Below are 18,698 nucleotides of genomic sequence, written 5' to 3' on the forward strand. Positions count from 1 at the left end.
TGTGGAATGATGCGATTCACTTGTTTGATTTGGCAGGCAAACAGGAAACAAAACCTGCTACTCAAGGATAAACAGAAACTGTGCCTGGTCCCATTGGTAAGGATGGTGGTTTGGCTAGGGTACCTGATCTATGGGAGCAGAGTGGGGAGGAGAACTTGTAGTTAGGCCATTAGAGACCTATTTCATCAGATATCAAGCCTTAATTTTTGGCTTTATGCTACAATTTATCACTTGATGCTTTGACATCAATTTAAATCTTGATGATAACTGAGACTTTAGGGATTAGAAGTGCCTTCCTAGGAAGCAAAGTGGGCACCTGACCAAGCGGAGAGGGCCACATTTTGAGGTGGTTGCCAAAAACATGAACTTCAGGTATGTCTCCATATATAACCAGTAAAGGCAATTGAGAGACCTGTGTGACATTGATGTAGAGAGTGGGTGTTCCCAGGGGGGTGTGAATTGAGACTAATCAATGCTTGTGACAGTGGTGACATCAAGGGGGTAGAGGGACATTTGTCTTCTTGTGACTTAAATAGTTCTTTGAAAACCCATTAAGCTTATCAATTAAAGTAGCTGCCTGGAGCTGAATACCTGAGGCTTATGGGGAGGCCGCATTTCAATGGAAAGCTTTCTTCAAGATTCCATTGTGTATTCTGAGACATAAAATGAGTGTCTTGGTAACAATCTAGTGTCTAAAACTCCAAATGAGATAAGGAATATCCTGTTGAGGCCTTGTATTTTGGCCTTAGGATATGTAGAGAAACCTGTTAATTTGGTTTATATATTTATATTTGGGTATCTGTGAAACAAGAGATTCACAGAGTTCTTTAAAGTGCAACTCTTAGGCAATGGGCTAAGAGTTGTAAAAATATACATATGAGGCCAAATGGCCAGGGCATCCATTGCCAAGATGAATGCCTAGAGTGTGCCAATTTTGCTGACCCTTGGGTTCTGTTCTTTATTGGAGACATCTTGGTTAAGGAATTAAGAGCAACAACTCTCCACTGAGCTCTATCATGTATAATTGTGGCAACATCATTGGTAAAGTGTATGGCCTTCTATTGCTGTTCATTCAGTTGATTTCAGGGGGCTCTCCAGGTAGCCAAGGACTCTAGAAGAGGGATGACTTCCCCTAGCACCATGGTTTTGGCAAAGGACTGATGGTAGAGGAGGCCACCACCTTCTACAGATGGAATATGCCAGAAGTCCCAAGCTTGACTCCATCCTGTTGCAAAGAGGTCTCATAGCCATGCCAAATTCATGGGGATGCTGCTCCAATGCATTACAAGGCATTACAGTAGCTGAGTACAGAGGGTCACAGGCTCAAAGTCTATGAGACCCTCTATTTCCAGAAAAGCCCAGTGTGTGGCCAGTAATTGCCACTCTAATGGTGTATAGTACAAGGCCAGGAAAGGCAGTTTCTTGCATCAGAAGCCCATGAGCAACTTATGACCATCACAGGTGGCCTAGAGACTCCAGAAGGCATGAGATGAGGTTGCTGAAGCCTCTGAAGGCACTAACTGGAGTGCCTGTTGATTTCATTTTGGACAGCTTCTACAGCCTTTTGTTGAGGAGGTTCCCCTTTAAGATGGGCAATCTGTAAGTAACAGCATTAGTGAGATTAAAGAAAATTTGCAAAATAATATGTTGTCTCCAGAACCCAAAAAAGACTAAAAGATGTTGGACTTGTATTAACCTTGTGGGTACTGAGAGGGTTAATACCTGTTTTTTAATGGTATCAGGGATGGAGCAGCTTTTGGTTTACCAAATAACTTTCAGGAATTTGTTCAGGAATTTAACAGAAGTCACAGGACTTTGTACTATGTTAAGATAATGATCCACCCTTTTTGTGTGAGTTCCTTTGTGAGTATTTGTATGTTTTTAATGAACACGTCAAACAAATCTTCCTGGAGAAGGATGTCATCAATGTAATATACCTGTGCTCCTGGAGAAAGGTGGATGTCATTAAGATCCTGCCTACAAAGACTGTGTGCAGTGGCAAGGCTGCTGAGGTAGCCCTTGAGTAGCCTGGTAAAAATATATTGTGTCTCGTGGGAGGTAAAAGCAAACTGTGACTGCTAAGCAGCTGACATTGGCACCAAATGGATCATATTAGCCTAATTTGTAGTAGCAAAATATTTATCAGTTGCTGATTGGATGGAGTCAGAAGTTTCAATACTCAGTTTGTTGGAAATAGGGGCCTGAACTGTATGGGACCATGGCATTAAGGTTGCAGCAGTCTACTGTGCCGCACCATTTATTTGTTCCAGGTTTAAGAACAGGCCAAATAGGCCAGATTGGGTTGTTAAATAGAGAAGCAGTGGGGATAATCACCCCTGCACTCTATAGCTGTCATATAACAAATTTTAATCTTCAAAAGCCCTGTTTTAAATTACTTTGAGCCATGTTAATAATTATTTTAATTTGGGATGGAGGCAGAAGAGTCATGAGTTTCCATTTTGTCAAGCCAATTTATAAGTGTCAAGATTTAATCTAATTTCCATTTATTTTTCATTGGGTCAGAGCGTCCATGTCCATTATGGGATATTTTAGGGCAATGATTGCTATGACCATGATGGGAAATTTAGGCAAGACAGTAGTTATGATGGTTAAGATGAGGCATATCTCTTTGTCCTCTATTTTATATTCCAGAACTCCCCTAATGTTATGGGGGATACCATGTTTAAATTTAGTAAGATCCTAGTCAGAACTGTAATCTGAGCCCTAGTGCCAGTTAAAACCATGAAGGTTTGCCAATTGGTGCATTTCAGCAGGTATTAAAGTTAATTAAGAACCTATACTGTAGAGGCACAAAAGCCAATCAGTGCCCCTTTATCATGGCTATATAAATGCTTTTAATATATTTTGAATTTCCAATTGGGTCAAATTGTAGATCTTTGTTTTAGGGTTCTTTTGTTGTTGTTGTTGTTGTTGGTTCCTCCCCGTATCCAGGATTTTTTTTCTTTGCTTTTTTACATTTCTTTTCTTTTTTTTCTTTTTCTTTTTTTTTTTTTTAGTGGTGGTCACTGGACATATTTGGTGGTGGTGGGGTGGTGGTGAGGGATCCTCTTTACCCTGATGATATTTATAAGTCTTTTCTCTCAGAGAGCTTCAAATTAGTATCATCAAGGTTAGGGGTTTCCCCCACAGCAATGGTTGATTTATATGGTTTAAAGGCCCTGAGCTTAAGTTGAGTTTGAATTAATGGTGCCATGGGGTACCACAGTGCCACAAAGGTAGCATAGGTATTTCTCTATAACCTCAAGGATCAGGATCTTTATTGCAACAGAGACATAGTAAGCAGAGTGGTACAGGGAAAGAAAGCTAGGTTTATAACCCAGACTCAATAGACCAAAATTATCTCCTGCTGCCACTGCCCTACCTTTTCTGTCTTGTGGACTTTTTCCCTTTTTCTTTGTTTCTTTCTCTCCACAAATTCCCTGAGAATATTTTGAGTTTGTAGCTAGGTGAAATTGGAGCTTTCTGTACAATCGCCTGTGGTGCAGACTTTCTGGGTACTTATGGAAAACATTAGGGAGCTTAGTGGCCTTTCTCAGAAGTGGCTGCCTCTTCCTCTAGGGAGTGCGAGTCCATCTCGCTAGAGTTGAGGTCCATATCCAGTAAAGTCATTAGTCTATGGCTTGGATAGGACCAGTAAGCCCATGACTGCAAGATTGGCCATTTGGTGTGCTGGTAGGCAGCAGTCCTGAGCCCAGGCATACTGGCTATGGGTTTTGCATTGGGAGATCATTTGAGTACCAAATGCTCCTTCCTCTCCCCACCCTTTTCTTTTTTCATTAGCACCTGTGCCACAGGCCACCATGGATCTGCACCTTGATGCCCTTCGGAGTCATGACAGCGCAAGCAATAACAGCTCAGGAAGCAGCAGCAGAGGAGACCAGAAAGGTCACTACGTTTGCATGAACAACAATGGCAACCAGGATACCATGCTTGGTTCTCCATGGGGTGGTCACCTTCCTTCCCACAAACCTCACACGGGGCTGCGTCTGTGCCTGTTCCATAGGTGTACCATTACAAGCAATGTCTGTATTGCTGCTCCAAGCAGCCAGTGACAGTCACCAGGCTAGACATGGTGATCAGAGAGCTCTAGCCTGAGCTCTGGTAAGCAGGACTGAAGTACTGACTGGTTAAGGCACTGTTTTCTCATTGCATTTACAGGCTGAAGCTTCAGAGATCACCTGCCAAACACAGGCTGAACCTGACAGCATGTCACACCAGGGTATAGTTAACAACCATTTTCTTCTTGGGGACAAGAGCATTGCAGAGTTAAAAGAGATGGCGTAACAGTGCCACATAGGCCATAGCTCAAGCCCATCAGCAGTTAGCAGTTCTGTCTCAGGTACCCTTGCCAAATAACTCAGAACCAAATAACCAAGAAACAGTTAATTTTAATTGACTAGGTGTCTTCTGAAATGGTTGGGCATGTCATATGGTTCATAACACCAGTGGATTTTATTGCTTTCTATTCACCCCATTGGTGAACGGAAGATTCCTGCCCTGGAGATTCAGAGATGCCTAGACAACAAACACCCAACACTGGACAGATGAGATCCACAGCAGTTTACTGGTCATACATACTCACCACCAAAGGAGAAGAACATTACAGGGCATGCAGGAGCATGTGGGGGTTGTAACCAGGAATAGTATGAACAACCAGGGGCTGTGGGAGTAATAGTAACAAGAGTTACTATTAGTTACATTAGGTAACCAGAATAAGGCTCGGATTTCTAAGAGTGACATGCTCAGTAAAAGGGTAATATGACAAAACCCTAACCTCCAAGGAAGACAGTCAGGAGACTTGCCAGTCTTGACTTTGCCTTGGATGGAAATGGGGAGAGGCTCTCTTAATAACTTATGAACGAAAATGAAACCTCACATTGAGTGTGCAAATTTGCAACTGTGTAGTCTATGTAATCTGAACAAAAGTCATGCTGAGAATATAAGGCTAACCAGTCTGGTATTACCCCAGACATCCAGCAGAGGCAAATTCAGAGCTAGGTAGAGGAAAACACCTTAACCCCATTTAACCCAGGTCTCAGGTAATTTTTTTAAAAAACTTTTTTTTTTTTTTTTTTTTTTTTGCGATGGAGTCTCACTCTGTTGCCCAGGCTGGAGTGCAGTGGCATGACCTCGGCTCACTGAAACCTCCAGCTCCTGGGTTCAAGTGATTCTCCTGCCTCATGCTCCTTAGTGTCTGGGATACAGGCACACGCCACCACACCCAGCTAATTCTTATATTTTTAGTAGAGACAAGTTTTTGCCGTGTTGGTCTCGAACTCCTGACCTCAGGTGATCTGCCCACCTTGGCCTCCCAAAGTGCTGGGATTACAGGCATGAGCCACTGCACCCGGCCTTAAGGAAAATGTTTTTAAAAATGTGATCTCAGAACCCCAAATCACAAAGCGACCAAAGAAATAAGTCTCCATAAGAAAGTTTCGACAAAAGCAGTAAACAATGGGATCAGAGTATAAAGAATTTAGATATTGGAATTTTTCATAGAGAATTTTTTTCACTATTTGAGACGAATATATTTTAGTACTGTAGCATAATGTATAACTTTTTATAATAATAACTATATATGATGTAGTATGTAGTGTAGGTCTTAACTGTATCATTCATCATACAATTATATGCTAAAATACTTAATATTTATATGCCATAACATGAAGCATGATGTCATGTACTTTCTCCTCTGTTTTTCATTTGGAATACATTCTACAATATGACCCAAAATGTAAGAACTTGTGACTTGTAACTTTTGTTTAAAGCCATGATTGTGCAATAATGTGCTACAGAAAGATTCAATTGACTTCTCTTATGAAACAGACTTCATTATATCAGCTCTACTGTTCTGTGAAATGCCCTTTAAGTAAAAGATAATATAACATTTTAATGCATTGTGTATAATGTACACATGCATATTGTCTATGTACTGAACACACATTGTATATGATATTGTTATTACTATTTGTGAAAAATTTTTATAGCCTTACTATATTTGAAAAGAATAATTGACGATTTTTTATTTTTTATTTCTTTTAAACTTACAGAATTTTAATGGGAAAATGCTTATGTCATTTGTTAAGCAAACACAGCAGGAAACAGTACAGTATTTTGAAAACTATTTAAAACCCCACAGAAAAAAGACTGGAAACAAACAGCTGCTCTTGTATGATAAGACTATTGTTTTTATTTCAATTATTAAAACATTCCTTTATTATTTTTACTATGAGAAAAAATATGTAAGTATAAATGACTAAGTAATAAGATACTGTAATACAATGAACTAAACTTGAAAAAGAGCAAAGTAGATTGCCTAGAAATAAAAATATGATAATTGGAAATAAAAACAGTGTGTGGATTATGCAGCTGATTAGACACAGCTGAAGAGAGAATAGTGAACTATATACACTTATGATGCAATTCTCTGAAGAATCTAATACACTTATGATGCAGTTGCCATTCTTATGTAGACCGTTTTTGCCGTTCTTATGTAGAGCTTTTACATATATATATACACACACATATATATATATACACATATGTATATATGTATATATGTAAAAGCTATATATATACACACATATATGTATATACATGTAAAAGCTCTACGTAAGAATGGCAAAACGCTCTCTCTCTATATAAAAAACGCTATATATATGTGTATATATATATATATAGAGAGAGAGAGAGAGAGAGAAATTGGTTCATGCAATTATGAAGGCTGAGAAGTCCTAAGGCTTTGGCAAGCTAGAGACTCAGGAGAGCTAATGATATGGTTCCAGTTTCTGTTCAAGTCTGATAACCGGGAGACACACTGTTGTCAGTTCCAGTCCAAGTCTGAGTTTAAGGCAAAAGATTGAAGACTGAAGACAGCTTGAAGACAGGCAGAGAAATAAATTCTCCTTCTCTCTATCTTTTTATCCCATTCAGGACTTCAATGCATGGGATGTGGCCCACCCATATTGAGAAGGGCAATGTGTTTTATGCAGTCCATTGATTCAGATGTTAATCTTATCTGGAAACACCCTCACAGACACACCCCGAGAAATGGTTAACCAAATATCTGAGCACTTTGTAGCCCATTCAAGTTGGCATATAAAATTAGCCATCACAATTAGCAAACTTCTTAACAGCAGAAGTAGAATAATGTGGAATAATATTGTTAGGTGCTTTCATCCTAAAATTGTGTATTTGTAAGAATGAGGATAAAAATAGATCTTTTCAGGCATCAAAAAACCATAGTTCCCAAAAGAATTTCAAAGGCTAAACTCCAGGGGAAAAGGTGAATTACCTCAGGAATTGGAACATGAAAAAAATAACATTGTGGAAATATAATGGTATTATGGATATACACAGAAGACCAATTCTTAAATACTTAGACATATGCTAAGGTATTTAGATATGTAGTGTCATGTTATTGGCAGCTTGCTTTCAGTTGGTGAAATAACTGTGTGTGTGTGTGTGTGTGTGTGTGTGCATGTTTATGTTTAGAGAGATTAAATATAGCAAAGTGTTGATCACTGAATCAGGTGGAGGCTCCTGCTTGAAACCCCAGTACTTTCGGAGGCCAAGGAGGGAGGATCATTTGAGGCCAGAAGTTTAAGACCATCCTTCAACTCTACAAAAAGTTTTAAAATTAGGCAAGTGTGGTGCTGCCCACCTGTAGCTCTAACTATTCAGGAGGCAGACAGGACATTGCTTTTAGCTCAGACAATTGAGGCTGCAGTGAGCTGTGATCATGTCACTGCACTCCAGTCTGGGAAACAGAGGGAGACCCTGTCTAAAAATAAAATATACCAGAAAAATGCTATAGCTGAAAGCCATCTATTTAATAATCCTTAGAATTTTTGTCACAAATTATTATAAACAAGATCTGTTGTTTCCATGATCAAAAATTTCTCCACCAATATCTAACTCTGTGGTGCCTTTATGAGTCCTCCAAGATCATCATGGTTCAATGACCACATTAATAATCAAAGCCTTTTTCAGAAATCAATGGACAATAAGTGAATTTGTCTATTTCTAGAGTGTCTATTTTATTTTTTATTCTATTTGTCTACCCTTGAGGAATACCACACAGAATTAATAGCCATCAAGTCTGATAGTGTAAGTCCTTTACTTTTTCCTTTCATTTTGAAATAAGAAGTTATTCTCAGTCTGTTGCATTTTCATATAAATTTTTGGAATCAGCCTATCACTCCTATTGAGGTAGATTTCATTTTAAAACTTCACCTTTTAATATGCTTTAATGGTTCTCCTTGACATCTGTCTCTATTTTCAGAAAGTGCATCTTTTTTTTTTTTTTTTTTTTTTTTTGAGACGGAGTCTTTCTCTGTGGCTACACTGGAGTGCAGTGGCGCAATTTTGACTCACTGCAACCTCCAACTCCCTGGTTCAAGCGATTCTCCTGCCTCAGCCTCCCGAGTAGCTGGGATTACAGGCACATGCCACCACGCCCAGCTAATTTTTTGTATTTTTAGTAGAGATGGGGTTTCACCATGTTGGCCAGGATGGTCTCGATCTCCTGACCTCGTAATCTGCCTGCCTTGGCCTCCAAAAGTGCTGGGATTACAGGCATGAGCCACTGCGCCTGGCCAGAAAATGCATCTCATACACACCTTTACTATGTGATTTAGAAGTTTTCATGATTCCCTGGTGCTTACAGGATACGTTCACATATTGTTCATGGCATTCATGTTCTTTGCAACTATGTGATGACTATGCTCCAGCTCATTTTTCCAACTCCACGTGGGCACAACACTCCATGGCAGCAAAATGTTTCCTTTTCTCTTATTTAGAACTTGCTTTTTACACTCCCCTCTTTTAGCTTACAGATATTTCTCTGGCTTAGTAAGGCTTTCATTCCCTTTCTACCTGTGTGGATTCCTCCCAAATTTTAAGGCTCTGTATGTGTTCTACAGCCTTTGTGAAATATTCCTTAATCACCCCAAAATTCAATAACCATTTATCTTTTATATTTCTACAGTAGTTTTATTTATAACACTTATTTGAATATATCATATATTTACTTCTATTTTTACATTTCCTTTAATATGCACATATTCCATCTGTAAAATGAGTTCACAACTCTTTCAGGGTGGGGACCATGTATTAAGCATCTTCATGTGTCCCCACTGTTTCTATCACAATGCTTAGTCTTATTTGCCACTGTTTCCCCAGAGTCTTGCACTGAATGGAAGATATAGTAGATGCTTAACAATAATTGATTGAATGAGGACTGAGACTGTGCTCAATAAATGTTTGCTGAGGTGTAATTGAAGGATAAAATAATGAGTTGTCAGATGAAATGGGTTCCAATCTTGTCTCTATTACTTGCTAGCTAGGTTTAGCCAAACCCTTTTATTTCTATGATCCTCAGTTTCCTCACTCTTAAAATGAAGATAGTAGCAACTAATCCACAGTATAGAATCACATAAACAAATTCTCATTAAAGTGCTTTAAAACAATGCATGCTTAACACATGTGTATGCCATTTTTCATATCATAAAAATCTTCATTATAGAAAATTTGGAAAAAAGTAAAATTCAAAGAAGAAAATAGAAATCATTAATGATAACGTACACAAAGGGAATAACTATTATAATTTCAGTATATTTCCCTTAAAATGTTTTTCTATGCATGTATTTTAAAACTAATATATGCATAGTGGTTTTAAAGTTTTGAAAATATAGGTTTTTAAATATTTTAGATATTTTCATGGCCTCATTTTTCTATTTAACTTATATGGTACTAAAGGACTATAGTAGCATAATTTTGTACAAAAAGTTTTTATAAAAGTTAAATGTATCAATTTAAGTAATGTTACTTCTATTAACTTAATTGCAGGTTAATATGAACATGCATAATTTGATGAAAAAATATTTCGATGAGATGATTTTTCTTTCTAAAGTGGTTTGCCCTTTGGTTGGGATTTTTTTCTTCTATGACCCAGGAAAATTCTCAAAACTACTCTTAATTTTTTTTTCTCTGTTTTTACTTTTTAATGCATATTATTCCATCGTATGGATGTACCATAATTTATTTAAGTTGCTTTCTAATTGTGAACGTTGAGGTTGTTTCTAGTCTTATGCTTTTTATTTTTTATTTTATTATTATTATTATTATTATACTTTAAGTTTTAGGGTACATGTGCACAATGTGCAAGTTTGTTACATATGTATCCATGTGCCATGTTGGTGTGCTGCACCCATTAACTCGTCATTTAGCATTAGGTATATCTCCTAATGCTGTCCCTCCCCCCTCCCCCCACCCCACAACCGTCCCCGGAGTGTGATGTTCTCCTTCCTGTGTCCATGAGTTCTCATTGTTCAATTCCCACCTATGAGTGAGAACATGTGGTGTTTGATTTTTTGTCCTTGCGATAGTTTACTGAGAATGATGGTTTCCAGTTTCATCCATGTCCCTACAAAGGACATGAACTCATCATTTTTTATGGCTGCATAGTATTCCATAGTGTATATGTGCCACATTTTCTTAATCCAGTCTATCATTGTTGGACATTTGGGTTGGTTCCAAGTCTTTGCTATTGTGAATAGTGCCGCAATAAACATACGTGTGCATGTGTCTTTATAGCAGCATGATTTATAGTCCTTTGGGTATATATACCCAGTAATGGGATGGCTGGGTCAAATGGTATTTCTAGTTCTAGATCCCTGAGGAATCACCACACTGACTTCCACAATGTTTGAACTAGTTTACAGTCCCACCAACAGTGTAAAAGTGTTCCTATTTCTCCACATCCTCTCCAGCACCTGTTGTCTCCTGACTTTTTAATGATGGCCATTCTAACTGGTGTGAGATGGTATCTCATTGTGGTTTTGATTTGCATTTCTCTGATGGCCAGTGATGATGAGCATTTTTTCATGTGTTTTTTGGCTGCATAAATGTCTTCTTTTGAGAAGTGTCTGTTCATGTCCTTCGCCCACTTGTTGATGGGGTTGTTTGTTTTTTTTCTTGTAAATTTGTTTGAGTTCATTGTAGATTCTGGATATTAGCCCTTTGTCAGATGAGTAGGTTGCGAAAATTTTCTCCCATTCTGTAGGTTGCCTGTTCACTCTGATGGTAGTTTCTTTTGCTGTGTAGAAGCTCTTTAGTTTAATTAGATCCCATTTGTCAATTTTGGCTTTTGTTGCCATTGCTTTTGGTGTTCTAGACATGAAGTCCTTGCCCATGCCTATGTCCTGAATGGTATTGCCTAGGTTTTCTTCTAGGGTTTTTATGGTTTTAGGTCTAACATGTAAGTCTTTAATCCATCTTGAATTAATTTTTGTATAAGGTGTAAGGAAGGGATCCAGTTTCAGCTTTCTACATATGGCTAGCCAGTTTCCCAGCACCATTTCTTAAATGGGGAATCCTTATCCCATTGCTTGTTTTTGTCAGGTTTGTCAAAGATCAGATAGTTGTAGATATGCAGCATTATTTCTGAGGTCTCTGTTCTGTTCCATTGACCTATGTCTCTGTTTTGGTACCAGTACCATGCTGTTTTGGTTACTGTAGCCTTGTAGTATAGTTTGAAGTCAGGTAGCGTGATGCCTCCAGCTTTGTTCTTTTGGTTTGGGATTGACTTGGCAATGCAGGCTCCTTTTTGGTTCCATATGAACTTTAAAGTAGTTTTTTCCAATTCTGTGAAGAAAGTCATTGGTAGCTTGATGGGGATGGCATTGAATCTATAAATTACCTTGGGCAGTATGGCCATTTTCACGATATTGATTCTTCCAACCCATGAGGATGGAATGTTCTTCCATTTGTTTGTATCCTCTTTTATTTCATTGAGCAGTGATTTGTAGTTCTCCTTGAAGAGGTCCTTCACATCCCTTCTAAGTTGGATTCCTAGGTATTTTATTCTCTTTGAAGCAATTGTGAATGGGAGTTCACTCATGATTTGGCTCTCTGTTTGTCTGTTATTGGTGTATAAGAATGCTTGTGATTTTTGTACATTGATTTTGTATCCTGAGACTTTGCTGAAGTTGCTTATCAGCTTAAGGAGATTTTGGGCTGAGACAATGGGGTTTTCTAGATATACAGTCATGTCATCTGCAAACAGGGACAATTTGACTTCCTCTTTTCCTAATTGAATACCCTTTATTTCCTTCTCCTCCCTGATTGCCCTGGCCAGAACTTCCAACACTATGTTGAATAGGAGTGGTGAGAGAGGGCATCCCTGTCTTGTGCCAGTTTTCAAAGGGAATGCTTCCAGTTTTTGCCCATTCAGTATGATATTGGCTGTGGGTTTGTCATAGATGGCTCTTATTATTTTGAGATCTGTCCCATCAGTACCTAATTTATTGAGAGTTTTTAGCATGAAGTGTTGTTGAATTTTGTCAAAGGCCTTTTCTGCATCTATTGAGATAATTATGTGGTTTTTGTCTTTGGTTCTGTTTATATACTGGATTATGTTTAAGGATTTTTGTATGTTGAACCAGCCTTGCATCCCAGGGATGAAGCCCACTTGATCATGGTGGATAAGCTTTTTGATGTGCTGCTGGATTTGCTTTGCCAGTATTTTATTGAGGATTTTTGCATCAATGTTCATCAAGGATATTGGTCTGAAATTCTCTTTTTTGGTTGTGTCTCTGCCAGGCTTTGCTATCAGGATGATGCTGGCCTCATAAAATGAGTTAGGGAGGATTCCCTCTTTTTCTATTGATTGGAATAATTTCAGAAGGAATGGTACCAGCTCCTCCTTGTACCTCTGGTAGAATTCGGCTGTGAATCCATCCAGTCCTGGACTTTTTTTGGTTGGTAAGCTATTGATTATTGCCACAATTTCAGAGCCTGTTATTGGTCTATTCAGAGATTCAACTTCTTCCTGGTTTAGTCTTGGGAGGGTGTATGTGTCGAGGAATTTATCCATTTCTTCTAGATCTTCTAGTTTATTTGCATAGAGGTGTTTGTAGTATTCTCTGATGGTAGTTTGTATGTCTGTGGGATCGGTGGTGATATCCCCTTTATCATTTTTTGTTGCATCTATTTGATTCTTCTCTCTTTTCTTCTTTATTAGTCTTGCTAGTGGTCTATCAATTTTGTTGATGTTTTCAAAAAACCAGCTCCTGGATTCATTAATTTTTTGAAGGGTTTTTTGTGTCTGTATTTCCTTCAGTTCTGCCCTGATTTTAGTTATTTCTTGACTTTTGCTAGCTTTTGAATGTGTTTGCTCTTGCTTTTCTAGTTCTTTTAATGGGTGTCAATTTTGGATCTTTCCTGCTTTCTCTTGTGGGCATTTAGTGCTATAAATTTCCCTCTACACACTGCTTTGAATGTGTCCCAGAGATTCTGGTATGTTGTGTCTTTGTTCTCGTTGGTTTCAAAGAACATCTTTATTTCTGCCTTCATTTCGTTATGTACCCAGTAGTCATTCAGGAGCAGGTTGTTCAGTTTCCATGTAGTTGAGCGGTTTTGATTGAGTTTCTTAATCCTGAGTTCTAGTTTGATTGCACTGTGGTCTGAGAGACAGTTTGTTATAATTTCTGTTCTTTTACATTTGCTGAGGAGTGCTTTACTTCCAACTATGTGGTCAATTTTGGAATAGATGGGGTGTGGTGCCGAAAAGAATGTATATTCTGTTGAGTTGGGGTGGAGAGTTCTGTAGATGTCTATTAGGTCCGCTTGGTGCAGAGCTGAGTTCAATTCTTGGATATCCTTGTTAACTTTCTGTCTCGTTGATCTGTCTAATGTTGACAGTTGGGTGTTAAAGTCTCCCATTATTATGGTGTGGGAGTCTAAGTCTCTTTGTAGGTCCCTAAGGACTTGCTTTATGAATCTGGGTGCTCCTGTATTGGGTGCATATATATTTAGGATAGTTAGCTCTTCTTGTTGAATTGATCCTTTTACCATTATGTAACGGCCTTCTTTGTCTCTTTTGATCTTTGTTGGTCTAAAGACTGTTTTATCAGGGACTAGGATTGCAACTCCTGCCTTTTTTTTGTTTTCCATTTGCTTGGTAGATCTTCCTCCATCCCTTTATTTTGAGCCTATATGTGTCTCTGCATGTGAGATGGGTTTCCTGAATACAGCACACTGATGGGTCTTGACTCTTTGTCCAATTGAAAGCATAAAATTTAAAGTGTCCATGTGTATAACCATCAGATGTCCTAGATGAGGGGTGGTGCTATGTGAGTTTTTGCAGCAACTGCTGCTCTGGCTCTACCAATCCATGTTTACTACCCACATCTGAGAGCCGTTGTATTTGCCATTAGTCTACAGCCTGACTCCTATTTTGATGTTAACAAAACAAAATCTATTTTAATACTGAATAACTGAACTTTCAGTCTTATTTTATTCTTTATTTACTTTCAGTATTTATTATGAATATTAATAATGTAAAGGACTTCATTTTCAGCTCATAATTGATAGGTATCAGCTATTAATTCAACATTGATTTTTTTATTGTATTAAGCAGATATGTTCCAATCTCTCTACTAGGCAGAGGGATACAAAGCCATTTCTATTGTGACCACATTGGTAAGAATTAACTTCCCCTTCTCTTCTTCCTGCTGATGTCATAAACAGTCATTTGACATTTTAAAACCATATATCTCATTGAAAAGGGAACTGACTTTTTAGGACTTGCATGTAAACCGCCAACACAGACTGGCTGTGTTCCCTCTTTGTAGGGAAGAGTACAAGCAGACCACAAGAACTTCAAAATCACATTGTACACAAGAACTTCAAAATCACATTATTTTCCCACTAGGGCAAATTCAGTGCTGGGGATTTTGTGTACTTGGAGTGTATTTGTGCCCCCTTTGAAATCTAAGAATACTTTGTGTACAATAATAGTTGGAAAATCAACTAAATGAGAAATGGGTGGTCTGAGGGCAGCCTTTCTCTGAAATTTGCTTACTTATTTTCTGGGGTTCCATTAAATGCTATGTTCCCTGTGAAGCCTGGCCTCATTTTCTATCCTGGAATTAAGCACTGCCTCCACTGCTCACATGTTAAAGGTGCCTTGCACGCAGCCTTCACAGACCACCAGTTAAGGCATGGGAAGACCTTACTTACTGTGCCAGATTCCACAGTATCTAGCATAGGGCTTTGCAGAGTTGGTGTTACATAAATGCTTTTTGAATTGAACCCTAACTTCTTTAGGCAGGCTCCAGTACCTCAATAAAATAAGAACCAACAATATTTGAGTCACTGGTTAGAAAGAATAATGTGAAACAAATGAAAGTGAAGGAGTATAAATAGGGTTTGAGGTAAGGTGGGAAAAAAAGAATGAGAAGGGTTTCTTCAAATCCGTGCTAAATCCTCTCGATTCTGAATACTCTGAAGCTAGAAATAAAAGCTAAACTATATAAAATGTAGACAGTAGGGATGCTTTGCTATGGTTATAACCACTTATATTCATCTAAAGGAGAAGTGAAAGTATCACTCTATTCTGGATACCACCCACTATACATAGCACACACACACCACACAGGACACACACGCCCCACTCAAGCTAATGTGTTAAAAAGGAAACCTGTTTAATTTTTAGAAAGACTTTTTCGTATACAGTGAATTTTCTTTTTTATTTTTATCCCTGTAGATAGCTGGGTTTGTTTTCGTTTTTTGTTACGGAAAGCAGCAGGAGGAATCATGGTAATGGAAGAAAGAGTACCGTCTAAACTTAGGAAAGACTTTGACACAAATTAAGCTATGTTATATTGATGCATCACTTAAGTGTCTGGATCTGTAAGTCTGGACTGTATCTCTTTTCAAATGCAATATCCTGCAATCATGTGAGAACTTTATTAGTCCTTTTGGGAAGCTGCAAGTGGTTGGGAGAAGCCCAACTAACTCCCTGCAAACCTTTATGGAGGGTACATGTTGAATAAGTCTTTCTAGCATGAAACTAAAAAGAATAAGATGACCAGTTAAATCTGACTCCCCCAAACACAGACACATACTCAAGGGGGCTACATAGTTTATTGCAGTTCATCTTTTTTATCATTAACAACATTCATGTATATTAGTGTTGTAAGTGGCCCTATGTTAGTATAAGAAGTAACATTGTGCTGGAAAGGTATTCAGCTTTGTGCATTAATTTATCTTGAAAATTATGAAAAAATTAATTTGACTGCGTTTTGAATTTTATATGTTTAAGCTGTCAAAAATTCTCTGTGGTAAAAATAACTTCCATGTGCCTACCAGTGTATACTGAAGGATCTGTGTATGCAGTTAACAAGCAAGAACAGAAACAAAAAATGTGCATGTCAACAAACCTAAGGTAGAGTTCCCTTTGACTTACACTAGAGGCAGAGAAATACCATCTTTGGAAAAATTTCAAAAACAGGAAAGTTTCTAAGTTGAAAAAAATTATGCAGGTCTACATTTCATGTAAGTTCTGTTTAGCTTAAAATGATCTTGATACTTAAGTGAATAGGAGATATGTAAAGCATTTACATTTTAGGAGTGGGTAATTTTACTTTATTTCCAAATAATAGGATTTGAGGTCAAGAGAGGTAACTAGAAAGATCAAACTGTGTCTCATCTCACCAGACTGTGGGTTCCTCTTTGTAACTTGTGGGCCAACAACAAGGCTTTGCACTTAATAATTTAGTAGGAGCTCAAGATATGACTGGATGAATAAATAATGATCTGTTTTTTGTGGGCACATAAAGAAGTAATTCTAGTTCTTTCACCTTTTTTGGAAGAGGTTCGTATGTTTCAAAACAGAAAATTATACGAAATAAATGATTCATAGGCAGAGAACTGAAAACATCTAGCATAAGGGATTAGGATACTGAGAGCTGGAGAGAGGCAGATAAGGCATTTGGTTATCAGGGGAGACCAGTGTCAGTCTGTCCATTTGTCAGTCTCTCCTCTCTCAGTCTTTGGTCAGGAAAAGCACTGACATTTTTTCCAAAATGCATGTTTTTACTTCTTTGTTATTCTGTGTTTTTTCAGAAAGTCTGACTCATATCTCCAGGGAACTAATTTAGTGGGCAAGAAGTTTATTTGAAGTCTTAGGTATAAAATGAGCAATGGTTTCACTGTTGAAGATAGGGTGAGTGGTATGTATCTGGAGATGAGAAAAGAGTGTATCTACCATTTTGCAATCTTGGCTTCAAGAAAGGAAGCTTGAGAAAATAATGTGTGTGAGTTAAGAAAATGGACCTGTGGTGGGTAGGAAACAGTTTGCAAAAACTTCTATTTGTTTATAATTATGCTTCTAACATACTAAAATCCTCTTTTGCTTAGCAGGCTCTTTGGGGCCCACTGGGTTCTGACTGGTGATTTTTTAATATGCCTTTAGTGCTCCAGTTATCTTGAACATCTTGTCCCCTTGAGTTGTGCTGGTGTTGCATTCTCAATATTTCAGAAACTGTAAAGATGCTGGCGTGTGTGTGTGTGTGTGTGTGTGTATATATGACTGTGTAATAGTCTTTTGTCAAGCAGCCTGAAAATTGTATATTTTCAATAGAGATAGAAGTGTGTCTCAGGCAATGTAAATTGCATTACCTCCCTGTGGGATTGCAAGGACTTTTGTGAAATCTCCAGATGTCTAAATGGTTCCAGCTCCTGTAAGCAGCCACAGTTGACAAAGCAGCACTCATCTAGAGTCCTTTGTTAATTCCATAGAAGAGAAAGAGGAAGAGTTGCTAGTGAGTCAGCTGCCTTGGTTAGCAAACATAATATAATTAGCTATATAAGCCCAGAAAATTAAAAGAACCTCAAGTTAATCTGTCATTTTTCTCTGTAGTATTTCCTCATCTTTCTGTGGGCTATATATTTTAAATGTCACAAGGCATTTGAAGAGAGCAATTGTCTCTTTTCTATATGTGTATCACCCCTGTAAAAAAAAATCAAGCATATGCAATCAGTGTCGTATAGAAAACTAATAACAGACAAATGAGAGATGGCTATTGGGGGAAGGAGAAGCTTTCACTTAAGGATATGCTATCATTTGGTTAAATTTTCAAAATGTTACTTTTAGAGTCTTTCTGTGCTAGAATATCTGTTTATTCACAATTTTTCCAGGTAGATGTTCAATTCTTGTAAATTACAAAGGTAATATATGCTCATTAGTACAAGTCAAAATACGTAAAGAGGTAGAGAAAAAGGTTAATATTTGCCTTGTTCTACCTTCCATTCCCAACTAGAATTTTTATTATTTGTATAAAGTTGAGATTACATTGTATTCATAGTATTCTCCCCTTTTTTCCCACACTATAAATATTGATTTTTAAACTTGCTTTATTTCACAGTGTGTCAGTGGATCTAATACATTCTTTAAAATTGTGGTATAACATTCCATAACATAATTACATGGTTTATTCATATACTTTTTTTCTTGTTGGTCTTTCAGGCTATCTCCAGTGGTACAATAAATCTCTTTGCTTTGGAGTTTAAAGAGTCCAGCTAAGAGTCACCTTGTGGATTCAAATGTTCCTGCCACCAATTTCTAGGCCATTGACACATTTGGTCAGGAAAACAGCTTTTCTCTGTAGAAAGCGCCATCTTCCCACATTGCTGTGAGGCTGGGCAGGGTTAGCTATTTGGGTCTACCTGTGGTGGAGCATGACATCTTGGTCAGTCAATATCAGTGGCAGACTGAAAGGAAGATAGTGCCAAATGTGAGTTTGCCATGGCCAAGTACAGACCCGAAGTAAAACAGTTTTGTTACTTAGCCTCCCTATATGGCCAGTTCTGTTTTCAATCTTAAAATAGTA

At 37.9% G+C, this 18,698-nt stretch overlaps 1 protein-coding gene across 9 annotated transcripts in view; it reads left to right on the top strand.

The window, feature by feature from the left end:
* PKIB (cAMP-dependent protein kinase inhibitor beta) overlaps positions 1–18,698 on the top strand; it is a 253,987-nt gene that overhangs the window by 223,251 nt on the left and 12,038 nt on the right. For 4 of the 9 annotated variants that reach the window (XM_055262899.2, XM_055262885.2, XM_063620973.1 and 1 more), the window contains 2 exons: positions 3,802–3,906; positions 4,180–4,240. The exons of 2 other annotated variants lie outside the window; for them this stretch is intronic. In XM_055262899.2, the coding sequence (XP_055118874.1) occupies positions 3,838–3,906; positions 4,180–4,240 (130 nt within the window). In that variant the 5' untranslated portion in view covers positions 3,802–3,837. The remainder of the gene's footprint in view (positions 1–3,801; positions 3,907–4,179; positions 4,241–18,698) is intronic. 3 more of the 9 variants (XM_055262917.2, XM_063621001.1, XM_055262906.2) reach the window with 2 other exon arrangements.

This window comes from Symphalangus syndactylus, chromosome 2 (genome assembly GCF_028878055.3).
Source record: "Symphalangus syndactylus isolate Jambi chromosome 2, NHGRI_mSymSyn1-v2.1_pri, whole genome shotgun sequence".
Classification (NCBI taxonomy): Eukaryota; Metazoa; Chordata; class Mammalia; order Primates; family Hylobatidae; genus Symphalangus; species Symphalangus syndactylus.